General features: G+C 44.8%; 1 protein-coding gene across 3 annotated transcripts; it reads left to right on the forward strand.

Moving 5' to 3' along the window:
• The first annotated feature begins 1,534 nt into the window (after window positions 1-1,534).
• On the forward strand, window positions 1,535-11,862 carry postnb (periostin, osteoblast specific factor b). 3 transcript variants are annotated; one of them, XM_085917166.1, is made up of 22 exons: window positions 1,535-1,656; window positions 2,077-2,175; window positions 4,255-4,319; window positions 4,479-4,636; window positions 4,740-4,904; window positions 4,975-5,121; window positions 5,677-5,818; window positions 6,564-6,776; window positions 6,991-7,125; window positions 7,542-7,690; window positions 7,756-7,892; window positions 8,034-8,164; window positions 8,239-8,369; window positions 8,494-8,596; window positions 8,698-8,765; window positions 8,947-8,992; window positions 9,077-9,103; window positions 9,653-9,805; window positions 9,962-10,009; window positions 10,088-10,165; window positions 10,250-10,288; window positions 11,439-11,862. In XM_085917166.1, the coding sequence occupies exons 1-22, from the start codon at window positions 1,535-1,537 to the stop codon at window positions 11,465-11,467; spliced, it is 2,385 nt and encodes a 794-aa protein (XP_085773292.1). In that variant the 3' UTR covers window positions 11,468-11,862. The 3 variants fall into 3 exon arrangements, with proteins under 3 accessions (XP_085773292.1, XP_085773293.1, XP_085773294.1); XM_085917167.1 differs by having other exon boundaries at window positions 9,653-9,766; XM_085917168.1 differs by lacking the exon at window positions 9,077-9,103 and having other exon boundaries at window positions 9,671-9,805.
• Window positions 11,863-15,210: the final 3,348 nt, after the last annotated feature.

Raw genomic sequence — 15,210 nt, forward strand, 5'->3', positions numbered from 1 at the left:
TAGAAACTAGCTCAGGAATTCAAGGCCTTATTTGTGAGCGTCGAGAATGGCAGCAGACTTAATGATGTGTCTGTCCATCGCACTTCAAGTTTTCGAAGAAAAACAAGCTCCCAAACGCTGACTCAAGAGATTTTTTTGGGTTGCGCTAAAAGCTTCTGCGCTCTTTATGGCTTTTATCGCCGTCACCGATGTGAAAACGATGGTGTGACAGGCGCGCTTGTTTTTATTGTCAACGTGCGAGTGAAAAAGAGCGTGGACGGCGCGGCGCGCTGCATCCAATTACAGCCGTATTGATCTCATCTGTGCCGTTGTTGTTGCTGCGTGCACGCGAGGAAACTCGCCGCGTCTTCAAACGTCGGGTTTATCCACTTAATGTCCTCCGCTTGTTTCCATCCACACCGGTTCATAAAAGGCCTTGAAAGTCAAACCTATTTGTGCATACAACTGTACAGCACATGCGGCAAAGACTACGAGGAATTTCCTCTAACAACCCGGGCTAAGGTTAGCTCGTTGACAATGACAACAATGTACTACTTTCCCATCAGGCCAGGCTTTGGCGCCATCTTGTGGCATTTTATGGTATCAAGATGGACTATCTCATTTGATTATTGTAGAGTTAAGAAAAGTTTGATCTACAAATATTGACTGTAATGATGACATCATTTTAACTTTGAAAGATATTTGCAGTTTTCCATCATACAGTCAGTAATGACGGCCACATGAAAGAGACCAGCCAATGTTTGCTTGCCTGGAATCTTCCAGATGTGTCTCACATGTTTTCCGTGTGTGTCCTTGATCACTGAGTGAAACAGACTTTGCAATCTCACATATTCAATTTGTCCATCTACGGCAGCGATGGGCAGAATAAGGAAATGCTCTTCTGCTCGATGGCAGATGCCATTCAAAGCTACAAACAATAGCGTTGTGTTCAAGTCAATTCAGGAAGCACATTGTCTCAAGTCAGAGATGTGCCGTGGCCTAAGACATTTGGGAAACGCTGACCTGGAATGACCTTATTGCGGGTGCAAAACAAGCAGTCCTTCTCACCACTAGGTGGCACTAACACACACAACATGCATTGACACAATTTCATGCGATGCCGCAGACAATGAATGTCATGCTTGTTTGATAAAGTTCTGCATGTGCAAGTTGCAATGGCTTACGTTGACAGAAAAACTAGAAACTAGCAATATTTGGGTTGCTCCATGGAAACGATTGTGCCTGATAAAGTGTCCCATAATTCTATTTGGTCATTAAAATGAGACAAAAATAAATTCTGATTTTAAAAACAACATTGAAATGGTCCCATTTAGAAAAATGTAAACAAAGCGGAAAGTTACAATATGTGTTATGATGAGTACTTTGGGGAGATATTGAAAAAAAAAAAGTGGAGGGGGGGGGGGCTAAGTGAGTGAGTTTCCTGGTAGTACTTGTGCGTGATGTTGTCATCCTCCTGGAGCGGGCCGAGCGTATATAAAGGCCCACTCTGAGAGGAGCTCTCATCACTTTGGCCGTGCAAAGCAGCAAGTCAAGGATGAAGCTCGTCGTGGCCGCCACCTTTGCACTCTTTGTGCTCTCATCCTTGCTGGACCAGGCGCAGTCGTCGGCCTACGACAAGATCGTGGCCCACAGCCGCATCCGGGCCAGGAACCAGGGGTAAGACTTGGGGCCCGTTTGCTTCTTTTGCCTCATTTAGGATCGAGTCCAATGTCAGTGCCCTAATGTGACCGGTGTTTTTTTGAAAATATTACAAAAATAAGTTCATCTAAATTATAATGATATTGATTATATTGATATTATCATATATTATTAATATTATTTTAATAATGAATTGGAATATTCTAAATAAAGGCTAGGCATTTTATTTGACAAAAAAAAACCTTTTTTATGGATTCTGGGTTTTCATTAGCTGCAAAATGATGAAACACTTCACTGAAATATTCAAATATTACAAACAAATTCTCATTTTGCTATTTGTGAAATATTTGTAATGATTTGACGGAGTTTTCATGATTGACTCTGACCTGCTTGATGCTTCCTTCCTTCCTCCTAACGTCAACGTGGCCCGGCCCTCAGGCCCAACGTGTGCGCCTTGCAGCAGGTGATGGGCACCCGCAAGAAGTACTTCAGCACTTGTCGCAATTGGTACCAAGGCGCCATCTGTGGGAAGAAAGCGTGAGTAGTTGACCACTCAGCAAACATCAGCACAGACAAATCAATCATTTGAGAACAAGCAACTAATTAGCGCATGTAAATATTTGGACAATTGCAAATCCCAAACAAGCATTTGGATTGTGTCCACCCGCCAGCGAGTCGTAATTTGTTCGGCATATGTTTCCGACACATATATTTCGTGTCTTGTCTTGTGCCGTTTTTTTTTTTTCCCCCTGACACTTTCCAAACATGTGTTTCCAAACGGGCCGCGCAACTCTTTGTAGTCTTTGCAATTAGCCTTTTGAAGGGCGTCCAGTGGCCACTAGCGGAGTGTCTGTGCGGTCCAGGATGTGGCTCGGAATTGCTGACACAATCCATGAATAGAAAAGACTTCTTCTCTCGCTCTTTTGCCCTTTCTGGCGGCTCAGCACTTTTGGATTGACACATGGACAGGAGCCGAGCGTTTGGGGGAAAAAAAAAAAAACCTCATACAAAACATTGACTCTTTTCACATTTGGGCTTCAAAAGCAGTGCTAATCAGTAAGTCAGTGTATTGGAATGCAGCCAGCCCCAGCCCGGGGAGAATATATCCTACTTGAACAATTTGCCGTGAATTTCAGAGGAAGCGTTTCCTTTCTTAACTCATTCACTGCCAAGCCAGTCTTTGACGTCTAAAACCGTCAATGGCAGCGAATGAGTTAAGAAGACGCTGACAAGTCAAAAGTTTCCAAATGCTTGGTCCCTCTGTGTGAGAGCAATTTTTCTTTTTTTGATATGCTGACTATGTGTTCTGCGTGATCTCAACGCAGTGCCTCAAAGTCTCATGCAAACCACAAATAAGCAGCATTAATAATATGGCTGACTCGTCCTATATTTATTTCAAGATTAGAGCTCCGACTTTGATTTGAATGTCAAGCAAACAGTAGCCGGCAATTAGGATGTCAAAAAAAAAAAAAATGAATACATAAACCAAATCATCAATCATGACACTTAATATGTCATGGCTTTTAAAGCATATTGGTAGAGGAAAAACTGTGATCGAGCAGATAGCTGTCTCACTGTAGCATAGGTAGCAAACTCAAGGCCCGGGGGCTGGATACGGCCCTTCACCTCATTTTATGTGGCCCGTAAAGACAAATTGTGCATGAACTTCAATACTACAAATACATATTGTCTTCACTTTTCAAAAAATTGAGAAATTGCCAGCAATTTTTATTCATATTCATCTTTTTATTGTTTTACTCATTTGTAATAGTCTTTGATTTCAAAGGTTCATCTGTTTGTTGTGTAGCCTATACGCTAAATAATATAAGGCAACTTTCACATGGAAACTGTTTTTTCCCCCCCATGTGGATATTTGGTCACACTTCTCTATTTATTTGATAAGGTTGTTGAAGTTTTATTGACACATGTACTGAGCTCTAACCGTGTATACGTTGGTCCCATATATATATCGCTATGTATACGAGTGTGGCCTTCTTGTGGCTCTTTTTTAATGTTGCATATATCGCCTGGCCCGTTTAAAATGAGACATGGATCCACAAATGTTTCTAATAATGGAAGCCAGATCCAAACATGACATACCTGTGGACCTGAGAAGTATAGCTGTGTTTATATCCAACAGCTGCTCTTTAAAAAAAAAGGAGATATTGTGATTATTATCGCCGTCGTGGGTGATCTTCAGCAATTCGACGACTACGAGACTATATTAAAAAAAAAAAAAAACCCATTTCAAATAAAGAGAATGGCGATTTCTGCTTGTTCACGCTTTAACTTCAATAGTTTCCATTGACGAAACCAAAAGGGGTCTTTGTGCGAAGCAAAAAAAAATGCAACATGAAGCACTCTGCATTTATGTGTGCCAAAATGAGGTTAGGCAAATGCCAAGCAACAACCAAAAGTCATTGTGACTCTTAAAATGGAACACTCTGTAACATAAATCTGATATTTTAATGTTTGCTTAATCCAGGAGGCAGCTTTCCCATTAGCTTTTGGCGCACCAAGCAAGGACAGGCAAACGGTGACATCTGGAAATACTCTGGAAATGACATAAAAGTGGCCTTTGAATTTGGTACCAAACTGAGATTGTTTGACTTCCAGGACCGTCCTTTACGAGTGCTGTCCGGGATACATGAAGATGGATGGAATGCGCGGTTGCCCCGCAGGTGCGTGGCAAGAACCCACTTTAATGGATACGAGATTTATTTGGGGTGGAACTTCCAATTAGGCGAGCAGCAGCTGGTTTTGGGATGCTGCCGACACGCGAGCGCTAGACCTTATAGGCTATGTGAGAAGATTCCTTGATTTCCTTTGCCACCCCGCAGTGGCCCCCATCGACCATGTGTACGGCACGCTGGGCATGGTGAAGGCCCATTCCACCCAAAATTACGCCGACTTGTCCAAGCTGAGGGCCGAGATCGAGGGATCCGGCTCGTACACTTTCTTTGCGCCCAGCAATGAGGCCTGGGAGCTTTTGGATGAGGTGAGGTTCCACCGACAACCACCGAAAAGGGGCAGAGTTGAAGTCCAAAATGTTTGTCGCTACTGGTATTGGCATTTTGATGGTATTGATCCTTCTGCGACAGAGCATGCGGGCGGCGCTGGTCAGCAACGTCAACATCGAGCTTTACAACGCTCTGCATTACCACATGGTCAACAAGCGCCTCCTGACCAAAGACTTGCGCAACGGCATGACAATCACCTCCATGTACAACGACCTGGGTCTGCTCATCAATCACTACTCCAATGGGGTGAGCGCTAGAATCGTCGAGCGCCCGGTGACGCCCGGCGTTACAATCGGCGTGCCGCCCCGCTCGGCAGGTGGTGACCGTCAACTGCGCCAGGATCATCCACGGCAACCAGGTGGCCACCAACGGGGTGGTCCACGTGATCGACCGCGTCATCAGCGCCGTCGGGACCACCATTAAGGACGTGATCGAGGTCGACGATGACCTGGCCTCGTTGAGCGTGAGTTGGAGCCACGAGAATGTGATCAAAGATGATACAAGTGCGCCACCTACATTTTCTGGAGCCGCAAAAACACGTCAACAACTAAGAAGATGCCAACCTATCAGAGCACGTCGATATCCCGACAGAATTCAAATTTGAAATCAGACTTGTTAGAGAAAAATATACAGTCTTCTTGGTAATAAAATGTAAATTGTGTAGACACTATTGATCCTGAAGTCCCTGGGCTGATTAGATTGACAAGGCAGCACATTGTTTAGCGTCTTGGAGAACAAAAAGAAGTCTTTGGAGCCAGGCTTTTAAAATGCACTCTGGCTATTTTCCAACTTGTCCGCTTGCTTATCAGCGTTATCAACAAACAGCAAGCGTGGCGCCGTTTTCCCTTTATTTGTGCTACAGCAAACTTTCTTCCTGTTTACACTCTTGCCACAAATAAGAGACAAGGTCAATGTTCACGGAAATTCATTTTGCCTCAATTTCTACTGACTTGAATCAAAATGAAACTTGGGTCTTTTTTTAAAGGTGAGCCCCAATTGCTTCCTTCCTTCCTTCCAGGATATTGCTCAGAACTCGGGATTGCTGGACAAGCTTGGTCAGCCCGGACATTTCACTCTCTTCGCCCCCACCAACGAAGCCTTTGCCAAGCTTGGAGGTGACGTGCTGGAGAGGCTCCAGGGCGACAAGCAGGTCCTCCAAGGTACACCGCATGTTTGCTTTCAACCATGATAAATGCTGCCCAGACGTCTCTCAACTGCGCATTGGAGTCGGCAAGCAGAACACAAGGTACCTTTGTAGCGCAAAGGTGAAGGTACAAGCAAACGTACGTATGTCAAATTCAAATTCTTCAGGCTGTGCGTTTGCTTGACTTTTTGAGTCACGGGTTCAATCGGGTCCAACTGGGAACAGCTGAAGCCGCAAGATTCTGTGCAATAAGCCTGGAACTTGACCACACTTTGGCACCACAAAGTTTAGTGGGGAATCATAACAAAAATTAGTCTCCACTTTCAAATCGCCCATGTAATCGCGAGCGGAAAGTCAACAGATGAAAGACAATATTTGACACTGTAACGGGATCAGACATTTACACTGACTAAGTCGTTTTGCGAGACGGGAAATCCTATTTTGTTGAGTTGTTTGTTAACCCATCCTGAAGTTTCAACAAAGTTTTCCGCGGGAACGTAAAACGGCTTTTCTTGGAAGCAGTAGTTGGCCGGTCAACCTCAAATATTTTATTGGCTGATGATGTCATATCACACAATCCCACACAAAGTTAAACAAAAGAGTGGCAGACTCCCAAGTGGTTAATCTCAAGGACCCAAAGGATCCAAGGGTCTGCTGGTTCCCGAGAGCTTCTGTTTGCAGTGTAACGCGAAGCCACCCAAGCAGCCAGCAGTCCAATTAAACAAGGAAACAACGTTCTCAGACTTTTCTTTGTTTTCCAGCTCTTCTCAATTTCCATCTCCTGGACTCGGTGCAATGCTCCGAGGCCATCATGGCCGGAACCTCTTACGAGACGTTGGAGGGCAACAACATCATCATCGGCTGTGACGGCGAGAGCTTGACCGTTAATGGCATTAAGATGGTGCGCAAGAAGGACATCGTCACCACCAACGGCGTCATCCACGTCATTGACCAAGTGCTCATGCCGGACTCAGGTTAGATCTGCCTCATCTTCACTGAGCTATGGCTTACCACCAGGACACAGAAAGAATCGAGTGCCCATGCAAAGAGCAACAGACTGTCTGAACCTCAAACCAAACCATGACCCTTTGTGGTCAATTCTGTACATGAAGTCTTCTTAACCCAACCTTCACCTTAGACTGATTGTGATTCGGTTTAACTGTGTCGGGATGGTCTCTGCTATTCAAGCCAAACAGGTGATGGAACTGGTGGGAAGTTCCCAGTCTACCTTTGGCGACATGGTGTCCGAGCTGGGTCTCTCTGCTGCCATGAGACCCAAGACCGAGTATACGCTCCTGGCCCCCCTCAACAGCGCCTTCAACGGTAAGCATCACACAATGTGTCAGAAAATATCATGTTCTTCCACTGGGGACGAAGCTAAGCCCAGGTGTCGTAGTTGACAAACGTGCACAACAGTCAATGGGGACTGGATGCTTTATAGCTTTTGGAAATAGAGCCAGGAATTCTCACGGTGCCAAAAGCTGAAGCTCGTCCTCACTCTGTAAATTCTTTTGGTAGTGCAGACATGATTTGTAGCTTCATGCACACCGTCCAGCCGCTGATCTTAACCTTGTGGCGTAAATCATTCCCAAGCACCGTGCTCCGTATTGTGACCTTCTACTTGTGAGGGATGACCACATTTCCAGCGCAATAAAATGGGCGTGTAAACCAAAAGACTGGACAAAGATTTGTATGAATGCAGCTATATGTTTACATCAACCCGTGTCCCGTTGCTGCAGATGAGGTGATGTCCATGGATCAGAGAATGCTCAAGTTCATCCTGGAAAACCACATCCTGAAGAAAAAGATCATCCTCGGAAACCTGTACAATGGGCAGACGCTGGAGACCATCGGCGGCAAGCTCCTGAGGGTCTTCATCTATCGCACCGTGAGTGGTCCCCATCGAGTCTTGCGTGATTGAGCCCGTGACCTCGAGATTCCGTTCTTTGGCAGGCCGTGTGCATCGAGAACTCCTGCCTAATCAGGGGAAGCAAGGAAGGAAGCAACGGAGCCCTCCATCTCATGAAGAGCTTCCTCAAACCGGCCGAGAAATCCATGTATGAGATTCTGAGCGATAACGGTAGCTTCAAGTAAGTACATCTACGTAATCCTTACCAAAGCCAACACTGGCCTTGGAGATATGTTGAAACCGCAGTGTTCCATTCATAGCGGATGTATGCCTATGAGAAAAAGATGTTGCTACCGGTGCCAAGTTCCTCTCTGTGCTCCAGGATCTTTTTGTCTCTGATGGAAGACGCCGGATTGAGCGACTTGTTGAGGCAGCCGGGAGACTTCACTTTATTCGCCCCGACCGACAAGGCCTTTGCCGGTTTGAACGAGAGAGATTTCAAACTGCTGAAGAGTAGGGCTCCCGTACGCCTCGGTCGATCCGAGGGCACCTAACGTTGATCGTCGGCCGTCTCTCGTTAACGTTAGGTGACATCAACGCACTCAGAACCGTCCTTCTGTACCACATCAATAACGGCATCTTCATTGGCGGCGGTTTGGAGACGGGAGTAACCAACCTTCTCAAGTCCCTTCAAGGCAGCAACCTCAGAGTGATGTTTGTGAGTATTTGTATTTTGTTTGGAGCTGGGGGGGGGGGCTCAACTTACAGAAAGCTGGTAGCTATTACGACAAGGAGTCATCCTAGGTCTTAGCTTTGAGGTTTGGGGGATGTGTCTTTGGCAGGCAAACGACACCATGCGAGTCAACTCGGTGCAAATCCCAGATTCTGACATCATGGCCACAAACGGAGTGGTTCATTTTGTCAACCGACTCTTGTATCCCGCAGGTACAATTTTCCACCTACAGCAAAATCTCTCAAGATGTGTGATGCAGCCTCCAGCTCCCTGTTTTTTGTTTATTCATGAGAGTTCTTGCAACTTCCCACAGATATCCCCGTTGGAAACCAGGATCTTCAATCACTACTGAAGAGGCTCATTACTTATATCCAAATTAAGGTTGGTCAGAACCTCGAGTCATTGTTCACTATATTTGCACATATTTGAAGGACCCCAGGAAAAGACCAAAGTAAGTGATGTCGGTTCTTGAGATCTTTTGTGGTTCTAGTCACAAAATGAAAACGTTTCTGTCAAGCATGACGTCCATTTTGCACTAACGTGTTTGCTTTTGAATTTCCAGTACATTCCAGGTTTCAGATACCAGGAAATCCCCCTCACGTTTTTGAGTGAGTAATCAAAGAACTGACGTTCAAATCTCCAGAGAAGGTTTACACACTCATCATTTGCTTTCTATCTTCTGTTGTCAACAGAAAAGTACATCACGCGAGTTGTCGAAGGTACAGTAAAGACCACGAAGCATCTTTGTCATCTTTCATCACCCTCAGCCTTAAATTATGAGCACACCGGCATTTGAATCTACACACCTTTACTCGGACAGTTTCATCTAGCCGTCAGCCACCGGATTTTTTTAAATTTTTTTTTTAGAAGAGGTTTTCCATGCATCTTTTCCTACTGACCACAAAAGGGAGTCCCTGGCCTTGGTGGAGTGCTCCTGACGAGTGACAAAAAACTTACAGTGATATCTGTTACGTATAATGCGCAAAACAGATGACACTTGGATGTTAAACAGATGCTTCCGATGATTCTTCCTTGGAACATGTTGCGGACCTCGACAAAAAGTGCTTTGTAGAAAATGGGGGGGGGGGGGGGGCAAGTCACATGTCGTGTCTCGGGTCACATTAGAATTGTTAATTTGAGGACTAGTTGGCTAGAACTTAAAGGCTCAACTTGACTTGGACTTTGCATTGATGAGACTCAACATAAACTATGTACACGGCTTCTCTCGTCATGTTTTGAATTTTGTTTTCCATTTTGGACTTATTTAGCATCTGACGTGACCAAAGTGACGAGGGTCATCCAACAGGAACCGACCATCACTAAGGTGACCAGGGTCATTGAAGGCCAACCCACCGTCACCAAGGTGACCAGAGTCATTGAAAGTGAGCCCACCATCACCAAAGTCACCCGAGTTGTCCAAGGCAAGTATTTCACACCAGAGTGAGAATCACAAGGCCTCCTGAGCAACATCAAAAACTGCTATCCGACTTCGAATGAACCTTGAGCTGTCTTTTGATCGTACACACAATTGCTGGAGTTACGATGACCTAGAAATGGATCAATTGTGTCATTTCCAGGACCCCAGTATTCTGTCAGCAGTGGCACCTCCCAGGTCAGCCTGGACGGTTAGTCAAACGATTTTACTGGACGCTGCTGGAATTATACGCTTTGTTCTAATGACCATTTTTTTCTTCTTCCTGTAGGATCTAACCTTGCAGAGATCTCTACCTTCGAAACAGATAAAAACTTTGACGGTGACCAGCTTGTCAAAATGATCAAAGGTGAGCGCGGAACGAGCGGTTCGTGTATGCTAGCGACGGGGCAAACACTCTTTGACCCGATAATGTTTGCTTGCCTCCATATAGAAGGCGTTTCAAGGAGAAACCCTCCCCGAAGAATTTTAGGTAAAGCAAAGATTCGGTCGGGGAATGCTGCTGCTGCAGATTAGCTTGCGGGCTGGTTGACTCTGCATTCAATAAACAAAGAGTCCCTAAGCATGCTAATCGCTAACGTGAACTTCAGAAAGACGCAAAAGACCTTGACCTTCACCGATATTCCAGTTTCAGCATATAATAATAGCAGGCAAGCGAGTGGCTAGCGAAGCAATCTGTCGTCACGATTTTGTTGCGTGTGACCCGAGCTACCCTCTTCTAACAGAGCTTCCTAAGCTGATGCAAGATCGTTTTATCACCATTGAAATTTACAACTTGAGAGCAGAGCTTCGGAAGCTGACGCACGATAGTTTTACAAGCATTCAAATTTACAACTATCAAGTTGTTGGCATTGAAATGAAAAAGACAAAGCTCCCTCCCGCCAAACAGCCTGGCTCAGACTAACGTCTGGAAATGGGTAAACGGACAGTTGCTAGGCAACTAACTAAAGCATCCAGCAGCACACATTTCAGTTCATCCCCGCTATCCAAAAACCTTAACCCAAACGAACAGGATCAAGGTCTGGAATAATTTTTTTTTCTGGGTCCCGCATCTCTAGATGGCTCAGAATAGTAGTTGGGGATTTGGGTTAAGTGGTAATCTTAGAAGCATGGGAAAACTTCAGGAATGGAATAGCTATTAACCGTGTGACCTTTAATGATCTCAAAAGGGCTGACTCCGTTTTGATGATCTGAAAAGCTGATTTCACAAGATACTATTTGAAGTAACGGATCTTCAACGGATCACGTGGAGCTTTCCCAAACATTATGTATTTCCAAAAAATAATTGTAAGGGCCTGCTGGAGCTAAGGAATCTGTCCTTCAGACCTTATCAAGTCAAGTTTGTGCAAGTCATCAAAATAATGCAGCAGAACCAGAAAGTCTGTCAGTCTCATCCAGATCATCTGTCTTCCCAAAATGTCAAACTCCTTGTTTCTGCATGCATGCTGCCAGCCATGCTTGCTGTGCCGCTCGCTGTACATGATGTGTACTAACACGCCCCACCTTGTCTGTCAGTCACTTTCGGTCCTACAGGCTCAGATGTGATATTTCCACGAAGGGAAACAGCAAAAGACCTCGGGGAAAATATACTGACACTGTCCTTTTGCTTGTTGTCTTCCAAGCTGGCAACCGGCGAAGAGGACGGGACTGAGCCCGGACGAGGGGGGAGTGAGCGGGATTCGGGCAGCGACCAAAGCAGGTTGAAAAACCGGGACGCACTTTCGATGTCCTTTCAAGAGTACTCTCGGTTCTGGCAAGCAATTGCCACGCTAGCGTCTCCACTTTGAGGCTCTCCCAAATGCCAACGAACATTGCGGCTTGACTTTCATACGAGCCATTAACGGAGCAGTAAAAGAAAAACCACGGCTCAATCCTACACTTTTTTCCCCCGTACAAGCAATGAAACTCAAGGAGAAGATTTTCTAAATCCTGGCATGATAAATAAGGAGATGAATGATGTTTTTTTTCCGAGCCTTAAATGCTCTTATCTGCTCTTGGATGTCCAACAATGTATCCATCCATCTAAAGGTTTCCCTGCTTTCTGTCTTTGTCCCTAAGCATTTTCCAATAAAGTGCATTCTTTGATATAAACCTGCCACTTTTTCCAAAAGCACACCTGACGACCACGCTCCCTTAAAAGGTCCTAAAAAGTACGTGTTTAATAATGTGAGATTCTTCCATCGTGGCCGAGTCATAATAATTGATGGCGGATGGAGAACTCGGCCGTCTCTCAAGAAGAGATTTGAAATCTTTCATGTGTATCCAAATGGACTGAGAGGTCTATGTGTTTGATTTGGATGTCGTGACTTTATTTTGGGTGGAATTAATGGGAGAATCATGGACAAAGCCAACAACTGCTTTGGAATTTAAAAAAAAAATAAAAATCAAACTTTTTGGATATGATTTGCCTTTTGTTTTGGGAAAAAAAAAAAAATCTCCAAACATTTCATCATCCCTATGGTAGTGGCAGGCTAGCTATCCTGGGAAAGGATCCGCAAGTCGATCGTGGCGAAACATGGGAAATGACCATCACCGCTTACATGATGTTTTAAACACATGTCGGAAAAGGAAATCCAGCGGCAAGCCGGTGTTGTGGCGGCTGAAGGAAATCCCACGTTCATAAAAAAAAAAAAATGTATGGCTACCAACACCTCTTCAAAAGAAGGTTGCTGTGTCACCTTTGCCAATATGCACGACTGGCGTGATTTCACAAAAGTCCAAACAGCCCGGCAACTGGATAAGCGGCGGAGTCCGATGGTCTGTTGGAAGAGCCCGTGGCTTTTCCATTTGGTTTTGTGTGTGGTTTTTTTTTTTTCTCTCCCCCTGCACGACTCAGCAGTATTGTTCCAATCAATGATTGCGTCACGGATTCAAATTTCTGTGGATGTGGCGCCTCCGACGCCATCCGACACCATCCGACGCTTGTCGTTAAGTGAAAGCAGACGGGCGACATGTTGGCTGGTAGTCAAAATCTCAATGACAGTCATAACTCCAATGAATTTATTAGGCCTCCTGCTATGTTGGTTCGTCTACAACTCGAATGAATTTATTAGCCCTCCAACTATGTCGGTTCGTCTACCACGGCAAAAATGTTCATGGGTCGATTGGACCTGCAGTTTATTCAATCGTACAAAAAATACACATATTATCCATCCACCCGTCCGTCCGTCCATTCATCCAGTATGGACGCACAGACGGACGGTTAGATAGACAGACAGATATATTATATATATATTAAATCCGTTATTCTTTTGCTGTATAAAGTGTGTCTGAGCTGTTTTTTTTTTCTTTTTCCATCCCTTCTTCCTCTGCCAAAACACTCACCACTACAGCTGCCAGCCATGACTATTAGACTAAAGGCCAGAACATAACATCTCTTGATGAAGTGTGCGACCTGGTGCTCCAAGACACCTGCGCCGTCAACTGCTCTTAAAATTCAAGCAACGACAAGAATCAGGGGGCAGCTTGACAGATTCAAACATTCTCAAACAGAGAATTCAAAGCTCATGCGAGGTGTCCATGAAACCATCGAGGAAAACACGGAAAGCTCAGCGCCAAGCGTATAGGTTCTAATGAGAAGCAGCAGGAAAATAATTGTCCGACTTCATTTTCCGTCTCCATAAAAGCCGCCGCCGCCGCCATCCGTGCCTTGGAAGCGGAGATTTGGCTGGCTGCTTCAAGCAGCCTCAAAAATGTGCCTTTTAAAAGGAAGTCAATTTCAACTCCGAAGCACTTTTATATGACGATCTGAGATACGATAAAGTGTTCAAAGTTGTTGGAAAGCGCGCACTCGTGTGTGTGTGTGTGTGTGTGTGTGTGTGTGTGTGTGTGTGTGTCCTGCTACTGCAGCACAACAAGGCGCTTCTGCTGCGATGACATCACGGGGTGAAGCCTGCATGACCCCGGCAAAACATCCCGCCCGCCGGTTCATTTCTTTCCGCATGGACGACTCGCCTATTTGGCGCATTCATGCGTGACACACGTGTGTGTGTGTGTGTGTGTGTGTGTGTGTGTGTGTGTGTGTGTGTGTGTGTGTGTGTGTGTGTGTGTGTGTGTGTGTGTGTGTGTGTGTGTGTGTATGTGTGTGTGATCTTAAGCGTGAAAATCGCAGCCTGGAGATAACGGCACGGGAAGACAAATTCTTTCCAATTTGCTCACAGTGTGTCCGGACAAGCGGCGTCTTGGCGTCGGTCGGGATTTATGTCGCAAACAAATCACTTGACTTTCATCAACTTCTGAGCTTGTTTGGCCCAAGTCCATACAAGCGGTTTTTATCATTTTCATATTTATTCTATTTATCGTCTTTGAATATTCTAAATGAATAAATAAATAAATAAATACATACATAAATAAATAAAATAGTAACGCCTGTATTTTATTACATTTACTTTGACTTTATTTTTATATGTAAAAATAAATAACACCTGTATGATAGGCATTTTTATGACATACTATATCTGGTGGTCAAATTGTTCATCTGCCTTTTGTGAGGTGGCTTGCACAGCGATCATTTCTCCATATTTTGTCAAATACAGAGCAAAACTGGGTGCTTGCTATCAACTTTATTCAAAATCACGCACGGAAAGGCAAACGCCACACAGGGCAATATTTCCGACAAACATACTTGAGTTAAGTGCGACTGACACGTTAGCTCGAGCTGACGTACGCCGGCAGCGGCGAGAAATCCAGTATGGTTTTGACATCTGTGTGATTTATCCTCTTTTTGACTTTTTACACGCGGCCTGTCCGTGCATGACTGCTTCATCTTAGTTGGACTTCTTTCGCGTGATGGTGGGGACAAAGCGTTTTTCCAGACAGAAGAGCCCGATTTCATCTGGGGACTTTGCTCATAAATCAGACTTTTACAGGCCGGACGCTGACAAAAGTTGCTTTCTTTTTGTCGTCCGTGTTTTATAATCCCAATTACAGAGAACCTATACGTCACATTTTGGTTCGATTTTGTCGACATTGTTCACGTGGGTTTATGTCTCCTCTCCCCCGAGTTCGGCGAGATTTATACTTGGCTTTACGTCACACTTTGATTGGGAACATCTTTAGATTTTATCGTAACAGGGAGGTGGAACTAAAGCGGAACACTATGCGTCAAATTGCAATTTGTTTTGATGAAGCATCAATTATCTTAAAGGGTCAAACATCGGCCATCGTAAAAGGTTTCCTACGCAAGGGGACTTTTTCACGGCTTGTGATTGGTCCAAATAGATTTTGAGCGGCCTGTCAATGTTTTCAAGCAAGTCATTCCGATTTTGACCATCCCTAATAACCCCTCGCATTCAATTGGGAAGATTTTAAATGATTTCAAACTAAGAGTAGGCTTTCAACATTGTGAATTTTACATCATGGTTGTCATCTGCTAGCGTCTTTGTTTCAATTTCC

Source organism: Syngnathus leptorhynchus, chromosome 7, assembly GCF_054491065.1.
Source record: "Syngnathus leptorhynchus isolate UIUO chromosome 7, UIUO_Slep, whole genome shotgun sequence".
NCBI classification, from domain to species: domain Eukaryota; kingdom Metazoa; phylum Chordata; class Actinopteri; order Syngnathiformes; family Syngnathidae; genus Syngnathus; species Syngnathus leptorhynchus.